The sequence below is a fragment of the Hoplias malabaricus genome, chromosome 1, assembly GCF_029633855.1.
Source record: "Hoplias malabaricus isolate fHopMal1 chromosome 1, fHopMal1.hap1, whole genome shotgun sequence".
Taxonomy (NCBI): domain Eukaryota; kingdom Metazoa; phylum Chordata; class Actinopteri; order Characiformes; family Erythrinidae; genus Hoplias; species Hoplias malabaricus.
In genome coordinates this window covers 60,220,793-60,237,817 of record NC_089800.1, presented here as the reverse complement: position 1 = coordinate 60,237,817, position 17,025 = coordinate 60,220,793, and the positions used below count along the sequence as shown (strand labels likewise).

Here is a 17,025-nt window from a genome sequence, read left to right as displayed (position 1 = left end):
GGAGGGCACAGTTATCTTTAGTAAAATTATAAAATACTGAAAAACTTGTATAGTGTTTAATCTATATTTCACATTACCTGTAATATTTTCATTGGCCCTGTACTTGTACTCTGCACAATGACAATAAAGTTGAATCTAATCTAATCTAACGTCTCTGTATTTTGTAATACAGAATCATTATGTTGTGTATACCGCATAGTTTGGTTGTGAACAAAAATACTCTCACGTTTGGGTTTAGTGTTTTATTTTATTATTTTTATCTAAATGGAAACGTTTACAAATGTAACACAAATCCCATAAAATATATGCCGTTTTTTCATGGCAAGGAACCTCTGGAAAAAATGTGTTTCCTTTCAAACTGACGGTTTAAAAGCCTGCCAACTATGGGAAACCTTTACCTGCTCTTTTAACTGACTCTCGTTTGGAAGCATGGTGTGGTGCAAATAAAACCAGTTTGTCGCTGGATGGCGGAGTTGTTCTCCAGTCAAAGCTCCCATTCACACGGACAGATGCTGACTGTGTTGTTATGGGACTCAGCGGCTAGCTCACTAAATAACACGGCTACAAAACTGACTGGCCAGCGCTTTTGAAAATAACGTTTTTCGGCGATGGATAAATGACGTGAGAACTAACCGAGCATTTTAAAAATGACACCTAGCTATCCTAGTCGTTTTAATTCAGCCGCCTTCGGCGTTACAGTAGAGCAGTGAAGTGCTGGCTAGGACACAGGTTAGCTAGCAGGCACAGAAAAAGCTAACGTTATATTCTTCCACGGGCAGTTCAGTAACCGACGTTCAGTTCTAAACTGTAGGTAAGAAGCGTTAATACAGCGTAGATTTTAGCGAAAGCCGGTCAGTGCCCACATTTGTTCAATGAGTGTTGTCTTTTTTTTAAGAAGAAATGAGCTGTCGGCGGATTTTCCTATTTTAACATAAATACTCTCAGGTAAATTGGTATACTCTATCCTTTTTGCTTTCGCTTAAGTGGAATAGCTGACTTAAACTGAAATAAAAAATGAGGGCGTTTCAGTTTATTAACAACAGTGCGAGTGAACGGCAAACAGTTGGTTACTGAAGACTAATCCTCACTGTGCCTCCTCCCTCACGCCAGCTAGCGCGGTGTGTGTGTGTTTTATTCTCGGTTGCGTAGAGGGGGCTTCTTCCCACAGAAGAAAAGGGGTGTGAGGTTCACCGAGGAACTGCTGACAGAGTGAAACATGCTTAATTTCAACACAACAACCAGTGGACTCAGTGGAAACGCTTCTCCCCCCGGAGCGGCTTGACTGCAGAGGAGGGAGCTCGGTGTTTTTACAGCTCGGTCACGGAGCTCTTACTGTATTTTCATCATCTAAACCAAATGGGAAAAGCTCAGCGCCTTCATTTCTCGGATCATGTTCAAGACTAGGCTGAAAATGGGTCACTTTCTGATCTGACAGCTCTGGCCAAGGTAACAGTCCCATGACACGATCAAGATGACGGTGGAAAACTCTACTATCAAAAACCGGATTAAAAACCTCCTCCGATCTCCTTCAATCAAGTTAAGGAAGAACAAGAGTGGAAACAACAAAGAAAACCTCGGAAATAGGGTACGTAGCCTACCGTCCGCCGCTGTTACAGTAGGGAAGCATATTAGCAGATGGTGCCTTTATTCGCCGGTAGCCTGTTTGCGGTGGGAAACCATGTGCACCAGTCTGGGCTATGTATGTTATTATCACTCTTTATTGAGGTATACATTGAAGGGGTTCTTTTTTTTCCCCTGAGATTCACAAATGCTACACTTACCAAGGCTTGCTACTGCATCAAAATAATGCAGTACTCTACTGTAAGGCATATGCATTGACAACTCATATGCTGTTAATGGCATGAGAATATTTGGTAATCCTGCCATAATAATGCCGAGCCAAGTCCTTACTGAAGTTCTTCGCCATCTGATTATGCTAAACCTTTACTGCAGATACCACTTGTTGTTTATAATCTATAAAAATACTGCATAATTTATTTGGTAACTAGCAGTTGACCTTTTTTATTTAACCAGTTAAATTTTTGTGTATTTATTTGAGTTAACTGAAACTACATGATACGCTTGCATACTTTAAGTGGAAATAAACTTTTTATAGTGACGCATTCTCACAGATAGATGCTTGATAGGATTAAGAGCATCAAGTACTGTCTAAGATAGACTTATTTTCTGATTCCCCTTATCACGACTGAGTTTGTTTTATGAGTGCAACTGTTAATGCATGTCAGCAGTTAACTGAGCACTGCATTCCGTTCTGATTGTCTGTTTATTGCTGCAGACAAATGGTGACTGTACTTTCCTATTTAAGCACAGGGTGCCTGTGACTTGAGGATTGTTCATGCTGTTAAGTAAGCCATACATGAACATTAATTCATGTTTTGAACACTGCCTTTCTTACAGACCCTGAGAACTGCAGGGACATTCTGTAACATGGCCTCAGAAACTGCATGTGCATGTGTTGTACAGTTGTAACTGAACTGATAGAATAGTAGGAGCTGACATCAAACTGTTTCACACTGTTTACTGTCAACAAGTCCTGGGTAATACTTATTCCCCTGTAAAGTGTGTTCTAGCCAAATATAAGCACAGATAAACCTCTAATAACATTATTCATAAGCACAAATCTGTGCTGTGTGATTCAGTTGAGCCCTTTTCCACACTTAACCCACATCAAACACACAGCCTTTATTACCCCACAAAAAAATTGAGTTACAGTGTACCTTGGATTCCTACACCACATTCAGCTCTTACCTACAGGAATTGAGGAATCTTTTGTGTACAGGGCCTGACAAAACATGCTGGTGTTTGTGTGCATGTATTTATGTGTGTTTGTTTGCACGTGAGGGAGGGGGTTGTTCAGTAGTTCTAGACTGGGTTTTGTTTCCTGAGGCCCATGTTTTGTGCAGCATCAAAGGCATAACTATTCCTCCCAGTTGCACAGTGCTTGCTGACCCTTGGACTTTAGATGTCTTTCTTTGTGTGTGCATTGTACAAGAGTTGGAAATGGTTTCTAGAAATGTCTGGCTCATATGTGACCTGCAGCTTTCTCAGCAATGATCTTTGCCTTGTTTTGAAGATGCATAAAAAATTTCACCATACCGCCATTGTTCTCACACTGTATAGCCTGGGAGAACATTTGTAAACAGTTATTGTACTTCATAGATGAAGTGCTACAGTCTGTCATGACACTTTTAGTGGTGCTTTACAGCCAGGCTTGGTATAGTACCAGAAAAGGGTTAGATATTTTTTAATGTCTTTTTAAAATTATTTGCTTATATACATAACATTGTTTAAGGTGCAGGGTGAGATAATAAATAATGCGGTATCTATAAACTATTAATAAATCGTTGGAATTCATGGTGATCAGGGTTTTAGTTGAAGACTGCCCTGCTACTGATTTTGGCGTGTGAATGAAACGCAATAAGCTATTAAGTGTTCACTATGCCACTGAGTAAAGGATAGTCCATCAAAAAAAATTTAACCACTGAGATTTGAAGAATTGTAAAGCTTCAAAGACTGAGAGATCATACCTCCTAATGATGTGTATTGAAGGTAGGGCTAGACATATTATATTGCAATATATTTCTAAATTTCAGTTGATACAATATAATTCCGATATTGATATAAACAACATAAAAGCCAAGAAAAACTACCTAGAACAAACAAGAAATATGACATCACCGTCAAACTTAAACCTCTTGGTTTTGTCAATATTAATATTATTAAACTAACTTTAAAATTGAGGGCAGTGACCTGGGCAGTGCCCTCTAATGAATGTCAGTCATTCATGTCAAAAACATTTTATATTGTGACATTTATATTGATATTGAATTATTGTCCAGCTCTAATTGAAGGTGGAAGTATCTTTTGCTGCTCACTCAGGCAACAGTCAGAATTTTTGAGTGAATGTTGCACTCCAGAAGGGCTATATAACAGAACAAATAAATTAAGTGCTAGTTTAGGCTGGGATTGTATAAGTTTAAATATAGGAGATAAATACATATAGTAGTAAAAGGCACAAATAAGACCCTTCAGTTTGTGCTGCAGTCTGACTTGCGCCCAAATGACTCTTTCTTCAATCCATAAAGAACTCTTTTGACTTTGCTGATAAATGTGCTGAAAGCCCTGCTGAGAGTGGAGAAACACTACTGGCTGTGGTCTGTGTCATGTGATCAGATGTGATCTACACAAACAGAGGAAGAAAAGCTTAATTTGAGTTAGAAAGCAGGGGAAGAACACTCGCATGCAAGGTCTTCTTCAGACTTGTCAGGGGTCTGTGTGCCTGGATTTCACAGGCCTGTGGTTTCAGCATGGGAATAGTGAACTGCAGTGATCTTCAGAAGGTCAGAGTCAGCCTACTGTAAAAAGAGACCTTTTGTTTCATGAGCAACTTTAACATGGGATTGCATTAAAAATGTTCCCTGTGAAGAGGTTACTGAAGCCTAAAAGACCTGGTGTAAGTGCATTTGTTATTGTGTGGACTGCTTTTGTTACACTGTTGTGTAGTGTTTAAGCTGACAGTTGTTTGTTAGCAGGTTTTGTTTAACATCAGGGTTAGCGTAATACTGATACATTAATTTAAACATGATAAAGTTAGCCAAGTCTTCAAAGAGCATTGACTGAGAGTGTTTACTTGTAACCTGGAGTCTGCACTGGAGCCCTTCTTAACATAATGGAAATTCTTAACTCACCATTTCCATTTCAAGTAAGAGCACTGTTTTAGTGCATTAGTTATTAGTGGAACTATCCTGTTCTTTAAAATCACAGTGGGCTTTTAAACAGTTTGCTCTACAGTGCTGTTATTGCCCTGGAGCAGTTCCTTTTGTAAAGGAACTACCTTCTGAACTACCCATCTGATAGAAAATATTAGTAGCTCCTTCTGCAGGGTTCTGACACAGAGGCATATTGTACAATGTGATAGCCAGGAAGGGGAAATTATCAAAAATAAAAATAATTTTTCATTGTTAGGATTTTCAGGATCAACAAGTGTAGTTGGTTTCTGTAGCTGAAAAAAGAATGAGCCCACATTGTTGTTGTCAGATTTTATCATAAAATATATTTTTTTGGACATACTTTGTCTGATTATAGTCTACCACCTGTAATGCTAAGATTTTCTTTCTATTTACCTAGAAATGAAAGCATTATATCAGTGTTACATGGTATGTTCCCTGATAACACTGTGTTCTGTGTTGTATTAGTATCTATTTTGTTATATCTTCATTTTCTTTAACCTAGAAGAACAATGATTTCCACTGAACATGATTTATTTTTGTCTCTTCCTCTTGTCATTCCACAGGTTACTCTTGAGAAGGTCTTGGGAATTTCTGCTGCAGGGAACCGTGCTTTGGCCTGTGATCCTCGCTCAGGTTTGGTAGCCTACCCTGCAGGGTGAGTCACGCAAGAATGTAATTAAAAGACTGTAATTAAAAAGTTTTTCTCTCTGTGAGGATAAAAATCTCTTGCCCTCAAAAATAGTTCTCATTCCTATTTTGTAGATCTTTGTTTCTTTGTTATTTCTGTCATTTTCAAGCATTCTTTCAGCACTGCTGAATTACAGGAAGGAAATCAGATTTGCTGGAAAAAGGGTACATATAGTACAGAATTTTCTTAAGATGTCTTAAGGTCGTTTTTATGGATTGAAAAGAATGCAGCGTCAGAGAACAGAGTGGGAGGAGAGAAAAGTGGAGATAGAAAGCATTGCTCCAGCAGCCTGATAACAGCTGCGCAAGCACGCAGGCATTAGGTGGGGTACAAACAGGAAGTGCTGGGTCAGGAAGGAGGGTTTTATTCTCTGAGGTGCACATGTACTCTGAGTGTTGGAGTCCAGACAGGTCTTTAGTGGTGCCGGTGCCCATCGGACGTCACGCTGAGGCTTATCCCAGCAGTCCACAGGAAGGATCCTGATTTTTGAACATCCTGTGGGTGCAACATTCTGTCACCAGAGCAGTTCTTCCTTTAAAAATAGATGCTCTGGTATCCTGGCCTTGGCTTAAGCTGCAATTAACATTCAAGCGTCTTTCTAAACCTTGTAGTTAAAGTACTTTACTTTTTTTTTTGCGCATAGTCAGCACTTGGCCCTCGGTTCAGATATGTGTAACAGGCTTGTGAAATGTTTGGCAAAGATATTCAGCTGTCAACACCAATCATAGTTTATGTTTCAGCAACTGCCTAGATATGGAATATGTTGGAGGGTGACTGCAATATTCTTTAAAGTTTGCTAATAAAATAATCTTCATAATAATGCATTGTATTTATGTAGTGCTTTTCAAGAGTATATTTTAAAGAACAGCAAAACACAGCAATACAGAAAGTACAAAACAGTGTTGAGAGTCTCGCTGAACCACATGGTTAATATGGGCTCAACAAATTGACAGTGACTGTAAATTTTAGCAGTTTAATCATTCCACTAGCTGGAGATGAGCTCACTCTGTCAAATTTACCAGCAGCTTGTGGCTGAGATAGCATGTCACTAGCCATCAGATAGTAGCTCTAAGGACGTGCTCCCTCAGTCGACACCAGCAGCAGCTAGCAGCAGTGCTAGGAGACCACTAGACACCGAGCAGTGGCAAGGAGAGCAGTCTCCCTCTGTCAACGTCAGCTACATCTAGCAGCATTAGTCAGTAATGCTATGAGTTCTAGTGCCTCCTCTCATACCTCACATTGCGACTTAATCTGATTAAGCTGTTAGGCTTTAGAACTCTGTGTGAACAACATTCCTCATTGCCTGCCACAGCTTTTCTTGCCCTTTCTAAACAAGGGACATGTTTAGGAGGTGAGAGAAATAGCATGAATTTTCACAGTAATTGTGTTCTAAGACCCCCGAAACTGTGAAATGAACCCAAAACAAAATGTTTGTGTTTTCTCAGATGTAGTGATATTTCACTGATTAAGTCAAGTACCCTTTGTTGTACCAGTCCATCCCTTCAATTAAACTGCAATTCAAATGTAAAATATAAAAAGTCAAAATGAGATTAATGGTTTGATATAGAGTGTAATGGCTTAAGCCAGATAACATAGTACTCACAAGGGACCTTTTATGTCAGCATCTTGCAGATTAAGCCAAGTTACCAGTTGGTGTAGACATCTGAGTGTATGCTGCTTTGGACAGCGTGTACGGGGGGCAACAGCAGAGACCCCACAGCTGTTATTTCCCAAAGCAGGCACTTCAGGCCTTACCTCCTGGATGTTGGAATCAACTGTTTCTTTCACCTGTTACAATTCTGAAAGAGTACATGACCACTGTGCAGTCAGTGTTTATGAGCTGTATTGACATACTTAATCTTTGTATCCATTGTGTGGTTTGTAACTTATAATTGTTATAAAAAGACCCAGATGTTTTATAAACTGAATGCAAATGACTTCATTCAGTATTAGGCCTAATATTTTCCAAAGCTTTATTATCTGATTTATGGGATGTGGAAGTGTTATCAGTCAAGTGTTTCCTTATTTTACTACCCAAGTTCCCTAACAATGGAACATTGGATATATCTGTTTTGATCCACAATGTTGATTTAGCTGATTGAAATATCAAAAGAAAATTAGGCATGAAAATGAATAATGCACATATTTCCCCCCTATATATATATATATATATATATATATATATAAATCTCATGCATTATTTCTTTGTGTGTGCATTGTAATCCGTAACACTTTACAGTAAGTGTACATTAATGAACAATACATAAGACATGGTTAGGTAATGTCACAATTAATTAAATAATGATAAGAAACAAGAACTATCATCAGCTAGCAGTCTTTTAGGACTTTATATAATACTAATACAATGCTACTTCTTGTTTCTATCATTAATTAATGATTAATTTGGACTTACATTTATTGTTTAGAAATGCTTATTATTGTCTTATTACTTAGTACTGTCTTAAGTACTGTTAATAAATGTACACTTATTGTAAAATGTTACTCTTTATCATATTATAAATCCTTCCAGGTGGAGTAGAGGGTGTTACTCAAGCAAAAAGAGGATTAATACCCTATATGGCATTATATCTGACCATACTGGATAGTTCCAATATGGTGGTAATGTTGTTTTCAGACAGCTGAGACTTATCTTTTGTGAACTAAGCATTCAAAGAGCAGTCAGACAGTCCAGACAGAATTTATTGACAATTCTCTTGAGAGAGTATAGTTAGTGGAATTTGAGAAATAACTCCATTCAGAAGGAGCTGAAGTTCAATTAAGATCTATTTTTCTTAATTAAACATAAAGCTCTAAATAGAGTTTTGTCTTTTTTCCTGAAGTGTACCTAAATGGAAAGAGGATGAGGAGTGCTTGCTTGCTTAAGTTGCTCTTATTCTGATTAATTGATCTTCCTGTTTGTTGGTGCTTTTTACATCATTTTCATACTGCGCTGGCATTTTTGTTAACTTATGTGTTTGCATTTTTAAAAGCTGTATATGTGAAATATTGCAGCTGGTTAGTTGTTTATGATCCTTTGCAGTTCTTTTTCTCTAGCTTGTATAGCTTTGCACATGAAATACTACAGATCTCATTCAGAAGCCTGAATCATGTATAACACAATCATAGTATTATGGCACTTTTCAAACACTGTGTCACTGTTTTCTCAAACAAGACCCTAAACATTTTTACTGCTGTTTGTGGATTGGAGGGAGTTTTGGTAAAATCCTTATTAGGAATCACTTTACAGTATACTGCTACTGCTAGCCATAAGAGACAGTATTTTAATGTGGAACTGAATGTTCAGTTATGTGCACAGCAAGGACAAACGGGTTCACACACACACGCTCAGTTTCTTCTGTCAGTAGCCCACTGTGTAATTGGAGTCAGCAGTTTTTATCAGTGCAGCAGATAACTGACTAACAAATATTTAGACCTTTCTGGTGTCAGATACAGCAGCAGCTTTTTTCAAATTACAGCTACCATCGCCAAAATGTCTACGGAATTAAGATATACGTAAATAAAATGCTGAACACAAGTCTGCTTTGTCATTATGTGCAGTAAATCAGGAAATGCAAAGAAAACTAATTTTAATAAAATATTTTGCAGTGTAGTGACTAATCTTTGCTTTTATTCTTTTCAGGAAACTTGCATTCATTTTTCCAAAGAAATGTGCAGTGATATTTTTCCACACCTACGTTCAGTTTTAGGAGTCGATTACATATATTGCTTTTCATCATGATCCTTTAAATACCAAACGCATTGTGAGTTCTTGGCTCTGGGGTGGCCAGTCCATTGTGAGAATACAAGCAGGTTCTTTGTATGAGTTACTAATTGTCTTACTTTTTTTAAGCAAAATCAATTTTTAGTCAATTCTTTTAGAGCATTGCTTTTTAGTTGTCCACTTAGTGGAAGAATGGAGAAAATAAAATAAATGATGGGTGGTTTCTGATTCTGTACTGTACATGCTCTTTTGTGTATTTTCTAAAAGCTGTTACAGTACATTAACACTGATGTGAAGCATTGTATAATGAACATGTTGAGTGACGGTGTTCTGCTGTCAGAGTGTATAGACCTGCACTCACAGATAAACAGCCTTCGGTGTAAATGAAACACACATGAAAATGTGTGTCAAACTCTTGTTCTCTCTCTCTCTCTCTCTCTCTCTCTCTCTCTCTCTCTCACACACACACACACACACACACACACACACACATACATATTCACTCACACACTCAGACAGCACTGCAGCAAAGTGGGTCAGTAGAGCTGAACGCAGAGCAGCTCATGAGGGAAGGATCGAGGGATATAATAATGCAATAGAAAAGAGAAAGAAAGGAAAAAGGGTCTGGTGGGGACAGAATGAAGGATTGAAGTGGGCATAATTGTTGGACCGTTGAAATAGAGGAAGGGGGTTGTTTCCCAGCCATGCGTGTGAGCATGTAGTTAACAGTGCTGTTTCCCACTGTCTGGACTGCATCGGTGCTGCATTGCAGCATTCAGAACTTGGGTGGCTTTAGGACTGACTGCAGTATCTACCTCCACTCACCTCTAACATTAGCATTCTCTCTGAGCAAAGCAGCAATGTCCAGATGTGGTCTGAATGCAAATAGCATGTGGAAAATGTGAGCACTCTGAAGAAAGATGATTTCATGTTTTTTTGGTACTGCCTCTGGAAAAGCATGCCACATAAACCACTCCCAGTATGAGCGAGTATTAAAGTGAGAAGACAGTGCCAGTTCCTCCGAGCCTGGTGCTGAAGGGCTTTATCCCACCAGCAGTGAGCTGAAGCTGTAGGATCCAGGAGCTGAGACTCCGTCTGCTCACACTGTCCCGTCCAGGATCAGCAGGATAGCCTTACTAACAGGGGTCAGGCTCAGAGCTGGAAATTGATCCACTAATGTGTGTGTTGTGGTGGGGGGTGCTGTATTCATGTGTGTGAAGCTTGACCACCTGTCTCTCGGGTTTATCCCTCTTACCAGATGAGCCCAAGCAGTTTATGCAATTTTTGTTGCACCCCACTAGACTACATGACAAACACACACAGATATACAGTAGATAGATACATGAAAACAATGCAAACCTTCATTTATTATTATACTGGCCAAAATGATTGGGTTTTTTTATATTCTGAAAAAATGTTAAATAATTTAATATGTATACTAGATTTTAAAAAAACAGCTAATCTGTTGGTTGTTGTAAACAGAATGACAATTTAGAACTATTATTTCCAGAGGTTAATAATTTATTATGATCTTATAACTGTTATAAATTGATTATAGCATAATACAATGTATATAATGTATTTATAAATATTTTGTAAAAATAGAATGTTTCTAATATGAAGTTTTAAAATGTCTGTAAATAAAATAATAGCAGCGTTCAATAAACCAAACAAATGATACTATTATTATACTTATATTACTTCAAGACATTGTCTAGTATATAAAATATAGTTTTCTAAAAACAGACAAAGGTTAATGATTAGTACAAATACACATTTTTATTGTATAATGCAATTTGCCAGTCATCTTCAAGTATGGATGATATCCATGGTTTGCTCAGAAAATCACAGTGCAGCATTATTATTAAAATTACGTGCATGAGTTTAATTTTTGTAAAACAATCATCAGATTGTTTATACCATTTTATCATTAAAACTAGTACGTAGAGGACGCCGACACATTCCACAGTTTGCTACGTTTCTTTGATTATATATGTGAACATAAATGGCCACAAACCAGTGCTTGACATAGTTTGTCACATAAAAATGAATTCATTCATTCTCTGTAATCGCTTAATGTTGTTGAGGGTCACGGTGTGTCCAGACCCTACCTAGAATCACTGGGTGCGAGTCAGGAACACACCCTGGACAGGGTGTCACCTAAACATATACTATAAAATTGTGGAGCAGTCTTGTGCAGTTAAATAGCCTGGAGGGTTTTTTTTTATGATGTGTTATTCAGAAAGTGAGGCTGTGCCAGTTCAGTTTAGTCTCCTCTGCGGTGTAACTGGGGTTCATTGGTCTCTCACAGGGTTCAGTGGAGTCCCTCATCACTTCCACAGCTATTGTGTTCAGTAATTCTCTTACACTGTAAATTAGCCTGCACCCACAGGCTTGTCATCACAGAGTGATTAGTGCACTTAGCTGAACAGCTAAAAGTAGCCTGTTTTCTTTTTTTTTTAAATACCCGTTTTGTATTGATGATACTCTTACTTGACTCTCTAAAATGCATGGACAGAAAAATGCTGTACAGTATTTAGTGTTTTAATGCCACAGATATTACAAGGACACAATATTTAAATTAGTGCAAAAAATAATATTTAAATATTGATTTTTTTTAACCTCATCAAGCGTTTTTATGTATTTGAAACAGATGTGGCCAAGAAAGTAATAACCTTTGCAAGAATTTTGTTTTAACTGCCCTGGCACCTCTGAGGCTGTTTTGAGATGATTAGAGAAGCCAGTCTGCTGCTTTGAAATCTTAGTACTGAAATATTTAAAATATTTTGCTATAGCAATGAGATATTTTGCAATGATGTGCATCCCTAAAATGCTTAATTGCTTCCCTGAATTCTATCAATGTTAATGTTCTTTAGTGTTTCATAGCCTTTTATTTCAAGATATTAATGTATTAATGACATAATTCTAGTACCTCATGGTTTGACAGCTGCTGTCTGCTGATATTGTTGGATCCATGCATTGCTGCACATAATTGAGTTGATTAGGTCCCCCACTAGGTGAGATAATGAGCTGGATCTGATTGCATCTAACAGGTGGGAGAAATATGATTCATATGGCCCTGAAGATTCAAACAAATGGTACTGGGTCTTTTGCTCACAATCCATTATGTTTGTGTTTTTCTGTCATTTGGTCGGGTAGTTGTACTTCCTTAATTCCTCACTTAGATGGTGTATTTAGAATCGTCCACTTTGCTTAAATACCATGTTGACAACCATGTGACAGCAGTTCAGTCCAGTTAGTTTTGTTGTCCCTCACACTCTTTAGCCATGCTTGGCTAAAGCAATCCTGTGCAAATGATAACCAGTTAATCAGCTCCGGCGTTACCACTTGAACTAAGTCAAAACTAAGCTGAATATATGCAGTGAATTTATATGACAAATATGTGTGGTATTTGCTTTTCTAACCTGTTTAACTGCTTAAACTCTAAGGAAATTTCAACAGGTTCATTCTTCCTTGTCTTTTCTTCTACTTACCTGTGACCTAAAATCCTATTGTAAGAAAACTTTGTCTTTTTGCTTATTTTTAAACATAGGCCTCATATAAAAACCCATTTTCCAGAAATGTCTGACACTTTCTAAAAATGCAATAAAAACTGAATTCTGTAATTTCTTTCTAAACTTAAACATTTATATTTCCAACAATATGACAAATGAGTTCTTTGTTTTTAATGACAAGTTTAATTTATTAAATATAAACCAATGTAAAATTGATGCTTTCAAGACATTCAAAAGCTGTTCACCACTAGGTCACATCACCCTTTACTTTTAATCGTTTGGGAATTGATAACAGTAATTGTTACAGTTTTGCGTATACAATTTTGTGGTAAAGCTGAACCTGACTTGTCTGACCACAGAACACATTTCCACTGTCTTTCACTGTGTTTGTACTGACTGACAGTTCTCTCAAAGTTTGGCAAAACGTGGTGAAACACAACCCATGCTTTCGGGCAAAACTAAGCCTTAGGTTATTACAAGTTAAACTGATATTTGAGGAAATGTTACAGTGTTACTTGAATAACCTTTCAGTCTTATTTTGCATCTGTCCTGATTTTTTTTAGTGTCTTACAGTAACATTCTGTACAATTCAATACAGTGAAAACACTGAAAACATTTTTTGTAGATTTATCAATTAAATACATTTTCAAGTTATTTAGCAATTTTAACTTTTTGTTGTGTTTTTGAAAGTGTTTTAACCTTTGGAAGTGGGATTTGTATAAATGTTACCATATATTTATTCATTCATTCATTATCTGTAAGCGCTTATCCAGTTCAGGATCACGGTGGGTCCAGAGCCTACCTGGAATCATTGGGCGCAAGGCGGGAATAAACCCTGGAGGGGGCATCATATATTTATGATAAAAAAAAAAAAAACGAATCTGAATTATTGATTGCAGAACCCCCACCTCCAAATGGAGAAACATCAATCATGCTCGAATAAATAAGTTCCACATCCATGCCCAGAATCAGAGACTTCTGCAGATCTGAATATAGGACCAGAGTTACAGACCATTGATGTCAAGGCTAACTAATGGCTTTAATATGGTGATGACACTAATTTCATAGGCGTCTGTAAGAAATTTATATTGTAACTGTCTAATTAGACATATGATTCATAAATTTAGCAAGTAAGTAAGTAAATAAATAAATCATTTCTTAGGTTATTAACCCATAATAAAACGCATGTGGTATAGCTGTGGGACAGGAAACATACTGGGATTGCATCCTTTGGCTGTCCTCATTTACTGTGTGCGGCCAACCTTCAGCCACGCTCGAGTGGAGCACTGAAGCGGCATTCTGCTCTCATTCTTCATCTCAGTCTGGCTCTACCACACTGTTATCACAGTCTACACTGTAAAGGCTGAATACATGCTCCCTACAGGAGGAAGTGCACAGACAGGCAGCACAGAAACGTATTTTAGAGGAACAAGAAATCTTTTACAGTAGACATCATTTAATGAGACATTTTTCTTTACTCTTAAACAAAAACTCATGCCAGTAGAACATTTCAGTGGCTGTAAACAGTTTCTTTTTAAAGAACCACACACTGACCAGCGTGCTTGTTGTAAATCTGAAGTGTTTTTTAAGGGCTTGATTAAATTGGGTAGGCAGTGCTAATGTGACATTGTTATAAATAAACCTCAGTATGGTCATGCTGTAAAATATGGGGTTTTAGACGTTTTATTATATATTTCCTTTAAAACATTTCCTGTGTGTGTGTGTGTGTGTGTGTGTGTGTGTGTGTGTTTGTGTGTGTGTGGGCTTCAGTGTTTGTGTTGGCAGGGTGACATTATTTTACTAGTAAACCCAATAAGTGATTACTATTTACACATTGCTCTTGTAATCAAAGTGTTACTGCGTCGGATCAAGGTGGGCATATATTACAGTTCTGTGAAAAAGTCAAATCACCTTTTCAGATAAATGTTTCAAAATAATAACAATCATTTAAAATGATTTTTCAGTCTTGTTTAGTTAAATCAATCTTTCCTCACATCTTTAACTCAGTGCAACAAAAAATAACACACATTTCCTGTTATAAAGCATGTAGCCTCTGAGTTAACAGGTTCATCTCTTAGTGGAAGTGGGATTTTTGTGAGGTTTGTTTTAGATCATTTACTGAATCCTGGCTGCATCTTTCTGAACGTCACTGAGAGCAAATCATACAAAACCGTTCCATGCGGCATGTGTGTATAACAGAGAGAAAGTCAGCAGCAGAGTCTGGGCTGCATTTTTTTATCCTTTCATCTTGTTTAACTGTCTGTTGTTGTTCTGTGTCGGCAAACACCGTGTGAAACAGTGGCTTCTCATTTTGCCTACTATGCTGTCACAACAGATGTGTTATAAGCAACACATAGTGCTGCTGGTCTTCAAGCATTGTGTTTCCTCTGTGCACAGAGAAGTGCAAAATATTCGGCTACTTTTAACTGTCCACACTCTAATGCACATCTGGGTGTATCTCAGACGTGAGATAAGCTGTACTCCCTCCCTGCCTTGTGTGTGAGTCACGTTTCCATGTGTACACACTCATAGGCCACAGCACTGTCAATCCAATCTGGAACAGCATAAATAGCCCTCGAAATCCATTAATACAATTAGTCGTCCGTGGAGTCTCCTTTTTTTTTTCTTGGACCGTCTTCTTCACTAATAAGTGCTGGCAAGGTGGAGGGCTCCTCGACTGCAGGCTTCTGGGGAAATGAGTAATGGTAGTGACACATCAGCTCATCCTGCACAGCAATGCCTTAAATATGAGTCTTGTTGTGCTGATTCACATATCTATAATCCCAGAGATGGATGGCAGGATATTGGTCCTGAATAGTTTTCCCAACCAGCAACATCACAGTAGTAAAGTATGCAAGCTTTTAGGACAATTCATGCAACTTGTTACTTATGGAAGAGCCACTTTCATTTAACAAAATTCTTTTTCAGAATAACATAAAGTTTATACAAAGTTATATAATGTATAAGTATAAAACGATTTAGAAAGGAATTGTGATCTGTTCAATTAACCCATGTTCACAAGGAATACACACACACACACACACACACACACACACACACACACACACACACTTACTTAAAGGAACACCAGGTAATATTTTAACCTTAAATATAAAGCTTCAAAATCAGTGTTGTGTTTCACTTGCCAGTAATAGGGAGAATAGAGCATCTGTTGTTGCTACTCTGGGCTGTAACTTTTGGCTGAAGTTAGGAAACACCCCTTCCCCACCCTCCCCCTTGATTTCAGGACAGTGCTGTAAAAAGTAATTACACTCTGCAACTCTGGAGGGAGTTCGGTGTTACCTACTGTTCCTTTAATTCATCATTTCTACCTGATGAGCTGTATGTTTATTTGGAGTATATGGTTGATTTGAGTACACATAAGAGTGTATGAGGGGGAGAGGAGCCGGGATGTGTTCTTTATATTGGTGGTGTTATTGACAGACACCCATATTGTGCTGTTGATAGCCTTATGAAAATAAATATTATATATCTGTTTGTCCCTAGAAGCTTGATCATTGTTTCTAAAAACTATGGTGCACAAATACAAAAGGAGTTGTGTCTGTGTTTTGGTCTGATATGAGTGAAATTGTTATACTAAGGAATAGTTTTCCTCTGTTGTAGGTGTGTGGTGGTGCTACTGAACCCTAAGAAGAATAAACAGCATCATATTCTCAACAATTTCAAGTAAGTCTACCAGTTACAGTTGCTTTAATAATATCTTTATTAAATACAGCTCAATTCGGTTCACGTTGTAGAACCTGATTTCTGAAATTCTTTATTGTATCAATATCTATTTACTTAAAAACCCTATCCACAGACTGAAATAAAGTAAAAAGACCTGTAGGAAATTTTGAAGTTATCTATGATACATGGGATCTGGCTCTGTGTTCCACACCATTCATTACTTCCCTGTAATTACACTAAAATGGGTCTAAAATTGCATCTGCGCAGACAAGAAGCCAAAGACACAGGATAATTTGTGATTTGTCTCAGTTCAAGACATTATTTGCCAGATGAACACCACATAAATCATTAGTGAAACTTGTTTTGAGTTCTAAACAAGTTCAAAACTTTTACTGTTAATCTGTAATGTTCTCTATTTTTAATAGTAAGGCCAAGTAAAGGTTGAAAGGAACATAAAGTAAGAGTTAAAGGCAGACAGTGATTTAGTGATGGCTAAGCCCTCAAGAATTTGACCTGTTTCCAAACGTTGTTTTGCCCATTATTATGAAAGGAGGTGTTTACCAATGTGCAGTCAAGTCTCACCATGCTCTCTTACAATCGAAAACTCTCTGTAGTCCAAGAGTGTAGGTCTTACATCTGTATTAACGTCGTACTTACAACTTA

At 37.6% G+C, this 17,025-nt stretch overlaps 1 protein-coding gene across 3 annotated transcripts in view; it reads left to right on the top strand.

The window, feature by feature from the left end:
* The first annotated feature begins 496 nt into the window (after positions 1-496).
* Positions 497-17,025, top strand: part of mapkbp1 (mitogen-activated protein kinase binding protein 1) — a 43,134-nt gene continuing 26,605 nt past the window's right edge. For all 3 annotated transcript variants that reach the window (XM_066669180.1, XM_066669171.1, XM_066669163.1), the window contains exons 1-3: positions 497-1,585; positions 5,315-5,406; positions 16,300-16,362. In XM_066669180.1, coding sequence (XP_066525277.1) covers positions 1,472-1,585; positions 5,315-5,406; positions 16,300-16,362 — 269 coding nt within the window. In that variant the 5' untranslated portion in view covers positions 497-1,471. The remainder of the gene's footprint in view (positions 1,586-5,314; positions 5,407-16,299; positions 16,363-17,025) is intronic.